At 41.8% G+C, this 12,978-nt stretch overlaps 2 protein-coding genes and 14 non-coding genes across 16 annotated transcripts; 9 read left to right on the top strand and 7 right to left on the bottom strand.

Moving 5' to 3' along the window:
* Positions 1-674: 674 nt before the first annotated feature.
* LOC148188896 (uncharacterized) lies at positions 675-2,132 on the bottom strand. Its single transcript, XM_088081041.1, has 5 exons — positions 2,007-2,132; positions 1,867-1,925; positions 1,556-1,789; positions 829-1,427; positions 675-742 (listed from the first exon to the last, which is right to left on the bottom strand). Exons 1-5 carry the CDS (start codon positions 2,030-2,032, stop codon positions 731-733), a joined length of 930 nt encoding a protein of 309 aa, XP_087937167.1. The 5' UTR covers positions 2,033-2,132; the 3' UTR covers positions 675-730.
* Positions 2,133-2,483: 351 nt separating this feature from the next.
* On the bottom strand, positions 2,484-2,555 carry trnaw-cca (transfer RNA tryptophan (anticodon CCA)). The gene has a single exon. It is a non-coding gene; the product is annotated as a tRNA-Trp (tRNA).
* Positions 2,556-2,777: 222 nt separating this feature from the next.
* Positions 2,778-2,849, top strand: trnac-gca (transfer RNA cysteine (anticodon GCA)). Its single transcript has one exon. It is a non-coding gene; the product is annotated as a tRNA-Cys (tRNA).
* Positions 2,850-3,244: 395 nt separating this feature from the next.
* Positions 3,245-3,316, bottom strand: trnaw-cca (transfer RNA tryptophan (anticodon CCA)). The gene has a single exon. It is a non-coding gene; the product is annotated as a tRNA-Trp (tRNA).
* A 255-nt stretch (positions 3,317-3,571) lies between these two features.
* trnac-gca (transfer RNA cysteine (anticodon GCA)) lies at positions 3,572-3,643 on the top strand. The gene has a single exon. It is a non-coding gene; the product is annotated as a tRNA-Cys (tRNA).
* A 130-nt stretch (positions 3,644-3,773) lies between these two features.
* Positions 3,774-3,845, top strand: trnac-gca (transfer RNA cysteine (anticodon GCA)). Its single transcript has one exon. It is a non-coding gene; the product is annotated as a tRNA-Cys (tRNA).
* Positions 3,846-4,245: 400 nt separating this feature from the next.
* On the bottom strand, positions 4,246-4,317 carry trnaw-cca (transfer RNA tryptophan (anticodon CCA)). Its single transcript has one exon. It is a non-coding gene; the product is annotated as a tRNA-Trp (tRNA).
* Positions 4,318-4,930: 613 nt separating this feature from the next.
* Positions 4,931-5,002, top strand: trnac-gca (transfer RNA cysteine (anticodon GCA)). Its single transcript has one exon. It is a non-coding gene; the product is annotated as a tRNA-Cys (tRNA).
* Positions 5,003-5,130: 128 nt separating this feature from the next.
* On the top strand, positions 5,131-5,202 carry trnac-gca (transfer RNA cysteine (anticodon GCA)). Its single transcript has one exon. It is a non-coding gene; the product is annotated as a tRNA-Cys (tRNA).
* Positions 5,203-7,502: 2,300 nt separating this feature from the next.
* On the top strand, positions 7,503-7,574 carry trnaw-cca (transfer RNA tryptophan (anticodon CCA)). Its single transcript has one exon. It is a non-coding gene; the product is annotated as a tRNA-Trp (tRNA).
* Positions 7,575-7,974: 400 nt separating this feature from the next.
* Positions 7,975-8,046, bottom strand: trnac-gca (transfer RNA cysteine (anticodon GCA)). Its single transcript has one exon. It is a non-coding gene; the product is annotated as a tRNA-Cys (tRNA).
* A 133-nt stretch (positions 8,047-8,179) lies between these two features.
* Positions 8,180-8,251, bottom strand: trnac-gca (transfer RNA cysteine (anticodon GCA)). Its single transcript has one exon. It is a non-coding gene; the product is annotated as a tRNA-Cys (tRNA).
* Positions 8,252-8,506: 255 nt separating this feature from the next.
* Positions 8,507-8,578, top strand: trnaw-cca (transfer RNA tryptophan (anticodon CCA)). The gene has a single exon. It is a non-coding gene; the product is annotated as a tRNA-Trp (tRNA).
* A 395-nt stretch (positions 8,579-8,973) lies between these two features.
* On the bottom strand, positions 8,974-9,045 carry trnac-gca (transfer RNA cysteine (anticodon GCA)). The gene has a single exon. It is a non-coding gene; the product is annotated as a tRNA-Cys (tRNA).
* Positions 9,046-9,267: 222 nt separating this feature from the next.
* trnaw-cca (transfer RNA tryptophan (anticodon CCA)) lies at positions 9,268-9,339 on the top strand. The gene has a single exon. It is a non-coding gene; the product is annotated as a tRNA-Trp (tRNA).
* Positions 9,340-9,690: 351 nt separating this feature from the next.
* Positions 9,691-11,159, top strand: LOC121939539 (uncharacterized). Its single transcript, XM_042482549.2, has 5 exons — positions 9,691-9,816; positions 9,898-9,956; positions 10,034-10,267; positions 10,396-10,997; positions 11,084-11,159. The coding sequence occupies exons 1-5, from the start codon at positions 9,791-9,793 to the stop codon at positions 11,093-11,095; spliced, it is 933 nt and encodes a 310-aa protein (XP_042338483.2). The 5' UTR covers positions 9,691-9,790; the 3' UTR covers positions 11,096-11,159.
* The last annotated feature ends 1,819 nt before the right edge of the window (positions 11,160-12,978 follow it).

Below are 12,978 nucleotides of genomic sequence, written 5' to 3'. Positions count from 1 at the left end.
AGTTGGAGGGGGCTGATTTTTTTTTCTTCCATTTTTTAATCTTTTCGAAATTCAAATGTTATGTTTAAAACCAGGTGTCTGCCTATTTTAACTGCATTTGGGCTGACTTAAGTCCCATTTTTATTCAGACGACATTAGTCATCTACATTTAATGTATTTGGAATTATTTAAATAACTTAGTTAAAAATAGTACTTTCTTTGTAAACACATGAACAGAGCAATGCTTGAAGTTTACATTTGAATTCATAGATCACACTGAGTTGATACAGTTGGTAAATGTAAGACAGGTAGCATTGCAAACGAAATATAAAGTCAGTCTCTTTTTTGAATTATATCCCAAGTTATCAGGGCATTTACACCAGTTACAACTGATCAGAAATTAATTCATCATCCAAAAGGCACCCCAACACCAGATAATCTCAGAAATGGCCAAGCAGTGGCTGAAATAATGTCAGTATATGCAATTATGCACATTTATAAAACTAGGTTAATTATGCAAAATGCTCAACTTTCCTAATGTTGGGGACCCATACTTTGCATTTATAATTTTGGGGGACTCCATTCCAGGATGACTTTGCTGGCAAGGAGACCATGACACAAGATGCAGCTACTGATGTGGAAGGAAACTTACTAACTTTAGGAGATGACATGAGTACATAATTGTCAAACACTCATAGGATTAGACAAATTATTTAATCAGAAATCTGTTCACACTGTAGGGATCCACATTTTAGTATCCACCCTGAAAAGACAGGAAAAGAGCAACATCAGTGCAAGTTACAAGACCTAGGCAGCAATTTGGGCAAACGCGCCATTACACAAACATACCTTCACGCTGTGACCAACAGCTTGGCTGTGGCCTGGCTGCCCGAAGCCTCCATAGGAGCCACCTTGTCCGTAACCAGCCATCACAGGTGTGTTGGGATCCTCATAGCTCTCAAGGGCTGCAGAGTCACCAGTGGGGATCACCATCTGCTGTGCAGGACCGGAGTAGGGATCGTGGTATCTCACATAGTGATCGTCTTGCCAGTGGTCTCTGCCCTGCTCGTAGCTGCTGCTGGAGTGAGTGTATGTGCCTGGAGGATACTGGCCAGTCAGGAACATCATGTCGTAAGGATAAGGGAGCCAATAACCTGCACCCATGTTGGGGTCTGGCCGAGGTTCACTGGTGTAGCCTTCTGGAGTAGGCTCTTCATCCATGGCATAAGGTGGTGGAGGAGGAGGAGGAAGTGAGCCAAGTTCCTCAGTCTCGCCCTCATAGTTGCCATGCTCAAAGTTGTGCTCATAGTGGGACAACTCTCCAGCCTGGTACACTGGTCGTGGTGGACTCACATGCTGAGGTTTACTGGAAGCAACGGCGCGTACTGCAGTGGGCATTTCCTCACGCTCAGAAGGGAAACTGGGAGGTGCAACAAACCACTTGAAATCTGGGAATAGGGATGTAGAGAACACAAGAATTTCATGCATGATGAATTTCTGTTCAAGTTTAGATATCAGTTGCCCAATATTAAACCAGGTCACCAACAAGTAAAGAACACTGAGCATTGATTGTTACTGTGTGGAGCAGGTTGAAAAGCAGCAGTAGAGACATCAGGGTTTGGTCCCACTGAAGCATCCCTGTATCCTGAGAAAGAAGGTCCAGAAGCAGAACCAGACCCAACAGACGGTGCCGGTCCGCTGTGTGCTGCAGGCTGAGGGACACTGGCCCCCGGCTGTGGTGCAGCCGGATGAGATGGCTGTGCTACGCCTTTAGTGGGACCACTGTTTGACCCAGCACCAGGATTGAAGCCTGGACACAAGAGAAGACAAGATCAGATGTGAATTTAACTGAAGCACAAAGTTTTACTGGAATGGGAGATGAGTCACCTTTCTTATTAACAGGAAGGCAGCAGATGTCCACAATCAGCAGAGCAAAGAGGGAGGCCCTGAAACAATTTAAAACAAGACAACAGCATCAACAAGTGTTACCCAGTAACCAATCAACTCACAGAAAACCTGCAACTCACCCTGAGAAGAAACGTGCAGTCATCATGGTGAATGCTGACACTGGAGAGCCTTTCAGATGTGGAGAGTTTTAACTGCTGCAAGAGATCAGCTCTGACCAATCAGAGCTTAACAAGTTAAGGATGGACAGCTGCTGCTGAGCAACTCTCAGCAGGTGGATCAAAACTCTGCAATTATCCAACAGGAGCCAGGTACAAACTGTTGCTGGCTTCCTATAGCTGACGCTTAATGTAGTGCATTACTTATTTTCTCGCTATTTAAACAGATTTATGTCACTATGTAGAAATGAGTTTGATTCATTTGATTTGGTGTTGCAGCCATTAATCCATTCAACTTCAAGTTCTTTATTGTTCGTGCAACAATAACAGAGAACCAGTCGTTTGCAATGAAAATTTTAGATCACAGACTCACAGCAAGGTGCATAATCAAACTTAAATCTCAAAGAATCAGCTCTCCTGATTGTTAGACGCAGAGCTGTTTGACCTTGGTGTGATTTGAACACACAGCCTTCTGATCTGGAGTCAGACGCGCTACCATTGCGCCACAAGGTCTGTCTACAGTCATTATGGCACTTTAAAAGGGATGGCACATTAATGCAAAAACTATCACTGTGTTTGGCTTTATAGATTGGTAATCAATGTAAACAGTTTAGCCAGTGGTGGATCACAGATTCCTTAATGTAAATGCTCTTAAATAGCCATGAGCTCGAGTGGTGCTATGACATGCAACTTTTCTTCAACACATATTTGGTGGCAGATTCTTTGACTCTTGGTGGGGGTATAGCTCAGTGGTAGAGCATTTGACTGCAGATCAAGAGGTCCCCAGTTCAAATCTGGGTGCCCCCTCTGTTAATGTGGCCTCTGACCTTTAGTCTCCATCCTCAACTGGAGTTCCATCATGCATCAACAGTGATTAGGCTACACACCCTGGGTCATCCAGTTACAAAGCTAAGTATCCCATAACTGAGGGCAGACATCACCATTATCACATGTTCCGCAGGTCCAGGGAAAGAAGACAGTGTGGAGGTCCACGGTGTCATCAGTACATGTATTTGGTCTGCTTGCAAATCGAAGTGCCACTATATATAGATTAACTGGGCCTACTGAGCACTTTTCAAATGTCATGCAGAGATGGATAAACATCTTAACCCTCCATTTGTCACACAGGCATTAAGCAAGGTGCATAATCAAACTTAAACCTCAAAGAATCAGCTCTCCTGATTGTTAGACAGAGAGCTGTTTGACCTTGATGTGATTTGAACACACAGCCTTCTGATCTGGAGTCAGACGCGCTACCATTGCGCCACAAGGTCTGTCCATAGTTATTACGGCACTTTAAAAGGGATGGCACATTAATGCAAAAACTATCACTGTGTTTGGCTTTATAGGTTGGTAATCAATGTAAACAGTTTAGCCAGTGGTGGATCACAGATTCCTTAATGTAAATGCTCTTAAATAGCCATGAGCTCGAGTGGAGCTATGACATGCGATAACAAAAGCTCTCGAGTTTCAGTTAACTGTAACTTTTCCTCAACACATATTTGGTGGCAGATTCTCTTACTGCTGGTGGGGGTATAGCTCAGTGATAGAGCATTTGACTGCATATTAAGAGGTCCCCAGTTCAAATCTGGGTGCCCCCTGTGGTGCTGCTCCTGTCAAAACACACTCTGTCATTTCTGTTGTTCATACATACAATCAAACCCCCTCTCGCCCTGTGTGGTGGATGCCAAATCAATGCCTTCATTATCACTACTACTTAGTGCAGACTGTGGGGGTATAGCTCAGTGGTAGAGCATTTGACTGCAGATCAAGAGGTCCCCAGTTCAAATCTGGGTGCCCCCTGTATTGATGTGGCCTCAAATCTTTAGTCTCCATCCACAACTGGAGTGCAGTCATGCATCAACAGTGATTAGGCTACACACCCTGGGTCATCTAGCTACAAAGCTAAGTATCCCATAACTTAGGGCAGACATCACCATCATCACATGTCCCTCAGGTCCAGGGAAAGAAGACAGTGTGGCGGTCCACAGTGTCATCGGTACATCTATTTGGTCTGCTTGCAAATTGAAGTGCCACTATATACAGTATAGGTTAACTGGGCCTACTGAGCACTTTCCAAATGTCATGCAGAGATGGATAAACATTTCAAACTTCCATTTGTCACACAGGCATTAAGCAAGGTGCATACTCAAGCTTAAACCTCAAAGAATCAGCTCTCCTGATTGTTAGACAGAGAGCTGTTTGACCTTGACGTGATTTGAACACGCAGCCTTCTGATCTGGAGTCAGACGCGCTACCGTTGCGCCACAAGGTCTGCTTTTAGTTCTCATGGGACTTTAAAAGGGATGGCACATTAATACAAAAATTATCTGTGTTTGGCTTTATAGGTTGGTAATCAATGTAAATAGTTTAGCCAGTGATGGATGAACTACTCAGGTCTTAATTTATTCAGTAGCACCAATATAAAATGGTAGAAATACTAACAAGTAACAATCATGTATTGAAACTTAAGTAATTGTTCAAACATTTTAACATCAAAATATACTTAAAGTATCCTACAAAACGTAATATAAAACTAATAAAATAATACATGAATATAATATATGAATACAATAATTGATTGAAAGATGAGTAAAACCCTAAATAAACATAGTCAAAATATTTTTGAAACAGACAACTACAGACAGACTTGAACCTTAAACTCCAGCATGAGAGAACAAAAACTATCACTGTGTTTGGCTTTATAGGCTGGTAATCAATGTAAACAGTTTAGCCAGTGGTGGATCACAGATTCCTTAATGTAAATGCTCTTAAATAGCGACAAGCTCGAGTGGAGCTATGACATGCAACAACAAAAGCTCTTGAGTTTCAGTTAACTGTAATTTTTCCTCAACACATATTTGGTGGCAGATTCTCTTAATGCTGGTGGGGGTATAGCTCAGTGATAGAGCATTTGACTGCAGATTAAGAGATCCCCAGTTCAAATCTGGGTGCTCCCTGTGGTGTTGCTCCTGTCAAAACACACTCTGTCTTTTCTATTGTTCACACATACAATCAAACCCCTCTTGCTGTGGTGGATGCCAAATCAATGCCTTCATTATCACTAAGCATATTTAGTGCAGACTGTGGGGGTATAGCTCAGTGGTAGAGCATTTGACTGCAGATCAAGAGGTCCCCAGTTCAAATCTGGGTGCCCCCTGTACTAACATGTCCTCAAACCTTTAGTCTCAATAATCAGCCACAGCCTGTTCACCCACTACCATGTGGTTAAAAATACAGAAGTATCCACTGCCAAACCAGCAAGGGCAGCTTCTTTTCCCAAACTGCGGGAACTTGAAAATGACAAATAAATCTCCCTTCTACCTTCAACTGGAAGTCAATCATGTCTTAACGTGGAGTACACACACTGGGTCAGCCCATTAAGAAGCTCAGGATTCAATCACTAAGAGAAATGAACACTATTACCACATGTGTTGCTCTGGTCGAGAGGGTGACGACAGCAGCACATCTGTTTGGTCAGCATGCAAATCTAAGTGCTACTGTATAAAGGTTAACTGGGCCTACTGAGCACTTTTCAAATGTTATACAGAGATGGAAAGAATATCTTAACATTCCATTTGTCTCACAAACAGCCAGCAATGTGCCTAATGAAACCTAGAGCTCAAACAATCAGTTCTTCAGACACACAAAGCTGTTTGACATTGACATGATTTGAACTTGTCATGGTACCTCAAAAGGGATGGCACATTAATGCAAAAACTATCAGTGTACAATTTAACATTGAGCTAATGTTTTCTTTCCACAGAGGATAATCTAGAAGGTAATAGACACAGACAGTTTAGCCAGTGGTCAATGAACAACTCATGTGTTTAACTTATTTAATAGTACTAATATGAAATGGTAGAAATACTTACAAGTAGAAGTCCTGCATTGAAAATGTAACTTAAGTAAAAGTCCAAAAGTCTCCCAGAATAACCCACCAAAAATGTGTTGTGTGAAAAGTTGCAGTTAACTGAAACTCAAGAGCTTTTGTTGTTGCATGTCATAGCACCACTTGAGCTCATTGCTATTTAAGAGCATATACATTAAGCAGTCTGTGATCTAAAATTTTCATTGCAAACGACTGCATATCTGTTATTGTTGTATGAATAATGAAGAACTTGAAGCTGAATGGATTAATGGCCGTCTTTGGCGCCAATGGACATGGACAGCAAAGAGAGAAAGAGGATGAGACTGAAGTTGCAGAAAGTTCACATTCATCATCCTGCAGAGACACAGAGTTTCCTACACATTGAAAGATGTTGCGGTGTTCTTTAAGATGTGCTAGAGATTCAAGTGGTTCTCTCCCATTCACTCACTCTGACAACATGAGAACATCTAATTGTTGTGTCCAAAACTTATTTGAGCTCATAGAGTCTTCTGACAGACAGTGCTTTATTGATGGAAGGTTGTGAGTTTAAATCCCACCCGAACTGTTTCTGGGTTTCTTCCTTCGACCTCCATAAAGGCGTCTCATATTGTGAAAAGACTGTTTCAAAACGACACTCAGAGCTGATCAGACATACTCATGTCTGATTTAGTTAATTGTTAATGAAGGTGAAACTTTTAAAGGGATTAAATTCTATTTAGTACATTCAAAGAAGTTTTTGGACTTAAGTAATAAACCTTTAAATACAAAGATAATCCAATAAAAACCTTCTGAGAAAGGTGAGATCAGATTTGATTTGAAGACAAAAAAATATCTTTTAGGGGTTTTTAAATTCCTTGAATTATGGACATAACATATAAATGATGATTTTTTTTTTTTAGAGTGTCTTCGTGGCTAAAAGGTTATAGTGCATAGCTCATTATCCCAATTTTGCTGGCTCAAATCCAGGCAGTGACCTCTGATTGTCAGGCACTTTTTACTTCAAATGCAGAAATATTGACTCTTTAATGACTTTTGACTCAATCCCGAGGCACTATATTCACATAATCATTGTTGATGCTTAATCAACATTTGTTTGCATGTGTGTATGGGCAGTTGGGTAACATTTTATAAATGCAAAAAAAAGCAAAACAGATGTGGTGGATGAATGGTTTGTGTGCAAGACTCTCATGCTGGAGTTTAAGGTTCAAGTCTGTCTGTAGTTGTCTGTTTCAAAAATATTTTGACTATGTTTATTTAGGGTTTTACTCATCTTTCAATCAATTATTGTATTCATATATTATATTCATGTATTATTTTATTAGTTTTATATTACATTTTGTAGGATGCTTTAAGTATATTTTGATGTTAAAATGTTTGAACAATTACTTAAGTTACATTTTCAATACATGATTGTTACTTGTTAGTATTTCTACCATTTTATATTGGTGCTACTGAATAAATTAAGACCTGAGTAGTTCATCCATCACTGGCTAAACTATTTACATTGATTACCAACCTATAAAGCCAAACACAGATAATTTTTGTATTAATGTGCCATCCCTTTTAAAGTCCCATGGGAACTGAAAGCAGACCTTGTGGCGCAACGGTAGCGCGTCTGACTCCAGATCAGAAGGCTGCGTGTTCAAATCACGTCAAGGTCAAACAGCTCTCTGTCTAACAATCAGGAGAGCTGATTCTTTGAGGTTTAAGCTTGAGTATGCACCTTGCTTAATGCCTGTGTGACAAATGGAAGTTTGAAATGTTTATCCATCTCTGCATGACATTTGGAAAGTGCTCAGTAGGCCCAGTTAACCTATACTGTATATAGTGGCACTTCAATTTGCAAGCAGACCAAATAGATGTACCGATGACACTGTGGACCGCCACACTGTCTTCTTTCCCTGGACCTGAGGGACATGTGATGATGGTGATGTCTGCCCTAAATTATGGGATACTTAGCTTTGTAGCTGGATGACCCAGGGTGTGTAGCCTAGTCACTGTTGATGCATGACTGCACTCCAGTTGTGGATGGAGACTAAAGATTTGAGGCCACATCAATACAGGGGGCACCCAGATTTGAACTGGGGACCTCTTGATCTGCAGTCAAATGCTCTACCACTGAGCTATACCCCCACAGTCTGCACTAAATATGCTTAGTGATAATGAAGGCATTGATTTGGCATCCACCACACAGGGCGAGAGGGGGTTTGATTGTATGTATGAACAACAGAAATGACAGAGTGTGTTTTGACAGGAGCAGCACCACAGGGGGCACCCAGATTTGAACTGGGGACCTCTTAATATGCAGTCAAATGCTCTATCACTGAGCTATACCCCCACCAGCAGTAAGAGAATCTGCCACCAAATATGTGTTGAGGAAAAGTTACAGTTAACTGAAACTCGAGAGCTTTTGTTATCGCATGTCATAGCTCCATTCGAGCTCATGGCTATTTAAGAGCATTTACATTAAGGAATCTGTGATCCACCACTGGCTAAACTGTTTACATTGATTACCAACCTATAAAGCCAAACACAGTGATAGTTTTTGCATTAATGTGCCATCCCTTTTAAAGTGCCGTAATAACTATGGACAGACCTTGTGGCGCAATGGTAGTGTGTCTGACTCCAGATCAGAAGGCTGTGTGTTCAAATCACATCAAGGTCAAACAGCTCTCTGTCTAACAATCAGGAGAGCTGATTTTTTGAGGTTTAAGTTTGATTATGCACCTTGCTTAATGCCTGTGTGACAAATGGAGGGTTAAGATGTTTATCCATCTCTGCATGACATTTGAAAAGTGCTCAGTAGGCCCAGTTAATCTATATATAGTGGCACTTTGATTTGCAAGCAGACCAAATACATGTACTGATGACACCGTGGACCTCCACACTGTCTTCTTTCCCTGGACCTGAGGAACATGTGATAATGGTGATGTCTGCCCTCAGTTATGGGATACTTAGCTTTGTAACTGGATGACCCAGGGTGTGTAGCCTAATCACTGTTGATGCATGACGGAACTCCAGTTGAGGATGGAGACTAAAAGTCAGAGGCCACATTAATAGAGGGGGCACCCAGATTTGAACTGGGGACCTCTTGATCTGCAGTCAAATGCTCTACCACTGAGCTATACCCCCACCAAGAGTCAAAGAATCTGCCACCAAATATGTGTTGAGGAAAAGTTGCATGTCATAGCACCACTCGAGCTCATGGCTATTTAAGAGCATTTACATTAAGGAATCTGTGATCCACCACTGGCTAAACTGTTTACATTGATTACCAATCTATAAAGCCAAACACAGTGATAGTTTTTGCATTAATGTGCCATCCCTTTTAAAGTGCCATAACAACTGTAGCCAGACCTTGTGGCGCAACGGTAGCGCATCTGACTCCAGATCAGAAGGCTGTGTGTTCAAATCACACCAAGGTCAAACAGCTCTGTGTCTAACAATCAGGAGAGCTGATTCTTTGAGATTTAAGTTTGATTATGCACCTTGCTGTGAGTCTGTGATCTAAAATTTTCATTGCAAACGACTGGTTCTCTGTTATTGTTGCACGAACAATAAAGAACTTGAAGTTGAATGGATTAATGGCTGCAACACCAAATCAAATGAATCAAACTCATTTCTACATAGTGACATAAATCTGTTTAAATAGCGAGAAAATAAGTAATGCACTACATTAAGCGTCAGCTATAGGAAGCCAGCAACAGTTTGTACCTGGCTCCTGTTGGATAATTGCAGAGTTTTGATCCACCTGCTGAGAGTTGCTCAGCAGCAGCTGTCCATCCTTAACTTGTTAAGCTCTGATTGGTCAGAGCTGATCTCTTGCAGCAGTTAAAACTCTCCACATCTGAAAGGCTCTCCAGTGTCAGCATTCACCATGATGACTGCACGTTTCTTCTCAGGGTGAGTTGCGGGTTTTCTGTGAGTTGATTGGTTACTGGGTAACACTTGTTGATGCTGTTGTCTTGTTTTAAATTGTTTCAGGGCCTCCCTCTTTGCTCTGCTGATTGTGGACATCTGCTGCCTTCCTGTTAATAAGAAAGGTGACTCATCTCCCATTCCAGTAAAACTTTGTGCTTCAGTTAAATTCACATCTGATCTTGTCTTCTCTTGTGTCCAGGCTTCAATCCTGGTGCTGGGTCAAACAGTGGTCCCACTAAAGGCGTAGCACAGCCATCTCATCCGGCTGCACCACAGCCGGGGGCCAGTGTCCCTCAGCCTGCAGCACACAGCGGACCGGCACCGTCTGTTGGGTCTGGTTCTGCTTCTGGACCTTCTTTCTCAGGATACAGGGATGCTTCAGTGGGACCAAACCCTGCTGTCTCTACTGCTGCTTTTCAACCTGCTCCACACAGTAACAATCAATGCTCAGTGTTCTTTACTTGTTGGTGACCTGGTTTAATATTGGGCAACTGATATCTAAACTTGAACAGAAATTCATCATGCATGAAATTCTTGTGTTCTCTACATCCCTATTCCCAGATTTCAAGTGGTTTGTTGCACCTCCCAGTTTCCCTTCTGAGCGTGAGGAAATGCCCACTGCAGTACGCGCCGTTGCTTCCAGTAAACCTCAGCATGTGAGTCCACCACGACCAGTGTACCAGGCTGGAGAGTTGTCCCACTATGAGCACAACTTTGAGCATGGCAACTATGAGGGCGAGACTGAGGAACTTGGCTCACTTCCTCCTCCTCCTCCTCCACCACCTTATGCCATGGATGAAGAGCCTACTCCAGAAGGCTACACCAGTGAACCTCGGCCAGACCCCAACATGGGTGCAGGTTATTGGCTCCCTTATCCTTACGACATGATGTTCCTGACTGGCCAGTATCCTCCAGGCACATACACTCACTCCAGCAGCAGCTACGAGCAGGGCAGAGACCACTGGCAAGACGATCACTATGTGAGATACCACGATCCCTACTCCGGTCCTGCACAGCAGATGGTGATCCCCACTGGTGACTCTGCAGCCCTTGAGAGCTATGAGGATCCCAACACACCTGTGATGGCTGGTTACGGACAAGGTGGCTCCTATGGAGGCTTCGGGCAGCCAGGCCACAGCCAAGCTGTTGGTCACAGCGTGAAGGTATGTTTGTGTAATGGTGCGTTTGCCCAAATTGCTGCCTAGGTCTTGTAACTTGCACTGATGTTGCTCTTTTCCTGTCTTTTCAGGGTGGATACTAAAATGTGGATCCCTATGTGTAATTTAAATTTCTAAATGCAATAAAAATGTGCATAAAATCCTTCATACCATATTTTTCTTTAAGGAGCTCTTGTGTAAAGTGAGCTGGTTATTACGGCACTCCTGTGGGAAACATTGTTGATAGTGGCTTGGATGAGTAATTACTGACACTACTAGTTTTAAGTTCAACATGCATCCTTATGGCACATTACCAGCTTGTTTCAATGATGACTTTGAAGATGCCACACTTGTAACAAATGGACAACTTTGTCTACTGAGCTGCACAGTGAAACTCTTCTAACGTGTTAGTATGCTGAAACCTGGTGCAGTTTTCCTGCCTCACTCTAGCATGTCATTACACTAACAAACACTAATCAGCAAAGTGACTGTGTTGTAGACAGGTGTTACGGACAACAATTTAACCTTTGGTCCAAGCAGCAGGAATTGCAGCATTGACAAATTACTTTTTTTTTTTTTTTTTTTCTTTTTCTTTTTGCTAAAACCTCTAGAACTAACTTTTGCTGCTCACACTGGAAAATTGATTTTAGACCAGGAAACTGCCCCTCATATGCATCTAAGAACACCAAAGGGAGGAGTGGCTTATCACAATGCGTTTGTAAAGTGAGGTATTCAAGGTACACACACACACACACACACACACACACACACACACACACACACACACACACACACACCTCTTGGCAAATATTGAAAAATTTCACTGAGCCCTTAACACACAATTTTGATTAGAGCATGACCAAGTGGGGACCTCAATGTCCCTTTTGGTAGTTCTCTGTTGTATGTGTAATGACACCTAGGTTCTCTGTGCACGCACACACATGTAGAAAGAGGCTAATGGGCATCAAAGTAAAGACAATAATTTGAAATCCCTGAGCGAAGGCAAATAACCATGGTATTCACGCAGAAGCTTTAACACTAACATCTGACTCCACCCATGGACACAGATACAGCTCCAAAAGCCACTTTTTCTTTACAATTTATCAAGATGTGCCTTTGTCAAATTCAATATTTTGTGTTTTCCCTGTTAACAGTATTAACCATACTAAGTGCAACATTATTGTGCTTTAGTGATTGGGCCATGAGCAGGAGGGAGTGGGACAGATACACAAGGAGGTGTTGACATATTTATAGCCCCCCAGGAGTAAGACAGAGGAGGAAAAGGATGTGGGGGGCAGGAGAAGATAATGACAGAGGGAATAAAGATAGACACTTATTTTTAAAACCATCTGCTTTGTGGTGATTGAGTAGATACACTGTTCAGCCAAGATGCCAAGTTGAAAAGCCTGACTATATGTGTTTACCAGTGAAGCTTTATCTACTTAATATGTATATGACATTTGAATATTTTATGATATAATTTGCAAGACTGTAAAGAGAGAGGATAAAAGAAAGCAATTTGTGAAGTAGTCTGAAAATGGTAAGCACATGGAGTCAATGGGAGATCGGATAGGACAAACATAAGAGATATATGTGAATTTATTTTTTTTTTTTCATTAAAGACAAATGCAAAAGAGAAAATGGGTAAAAAAAAAAAGTGGACTGGAAAAGATTATAATTATAGATTACTGGGTTATTTCTTTTAACACATTGCACAATGGTGAATGAGTTGTTTCATTGATAAACTTCATAAACTTAATCAACATTTGGGAAATATGCAGTCTTTTTTTCTTTCTGTGAGAAACAAGAGATTGATACATGTTGGCATCCCTAGGTGGCAGCATAGGTTTCCTGTAGGAAGGTCTTCCATTAATGTAGTTACTATAAATGAGGTTCAGGAACAAGACCATGCTTTTCTCTCCCACTGATTCAAATCACCTTCACCTCATTTAGTTAAGCACCTGAGCCTCATCAATCACCTGCTGTG

This window comes from Plectropomus leopardus, chromosome 8 (genome assembly GCF_026936395.1).
Source record: "Plectropomus leopardus strain MGB_pleo_1.0 chromosome 8, ASM2693639v1, whole genome shotgun sequence".
NCBI classification, from domain to species: domain Eukaryota; kingdom Metazoa; phylum Chordata; class Actinopteri; order Perciformes; family Serranidae; genus Plectropomus; species Plectropomus leopardus.
Note: the sequence above shows the minus strand (reverse complement) of the source record. Positions and strands in the feature narration are given on the sequence as shown.

Excerpts from the sequence above, each read along its gene's own strand:
- LOC121939539 (XM_042482549.2), top strand. The coding sequence starts at position 9,791 with ATGATGACTGCACGTTTCTTCTCAGG. Across the intron at positions 9,817-9,897 it reads ACTGCACGTTTCTTCTCAGG|GGCCTCCCTCTTTGCTCTGC; the intron begins GTGAGTTGCGGG and ends AAATTGTTTCAG. Across the intron at positions 10,268-10,395 it reads TTTTCAACCTGCTCCACACA|ATTTCAAGTGGTTTGTTGCA; the intron begins GTAACAATCAAT and ends CCCTATTCCCAG.
- LOC148188896 (XM_088081041.1), bottom strand. The coding sequence starts at position 2,032 with ATGATGACTGCACGTTTCTTCTCAGG. Across the intron at positions 1,790-1,866 it reads CCTTCCTGTTAATAAGAAAG|GCTTCAATCCTGGTGCTGGG; the intron begins GTGACTCATCTC and ends TCTTGTGTCCAG. Across the intron at positions 1,428-1,555 it reads TTTTCAACCTGCTCCACACA|ATTTCAAGTGGTTTGTTGCA; the intron begins GTAACAATCAAT and ends CCCTATTCCCAG.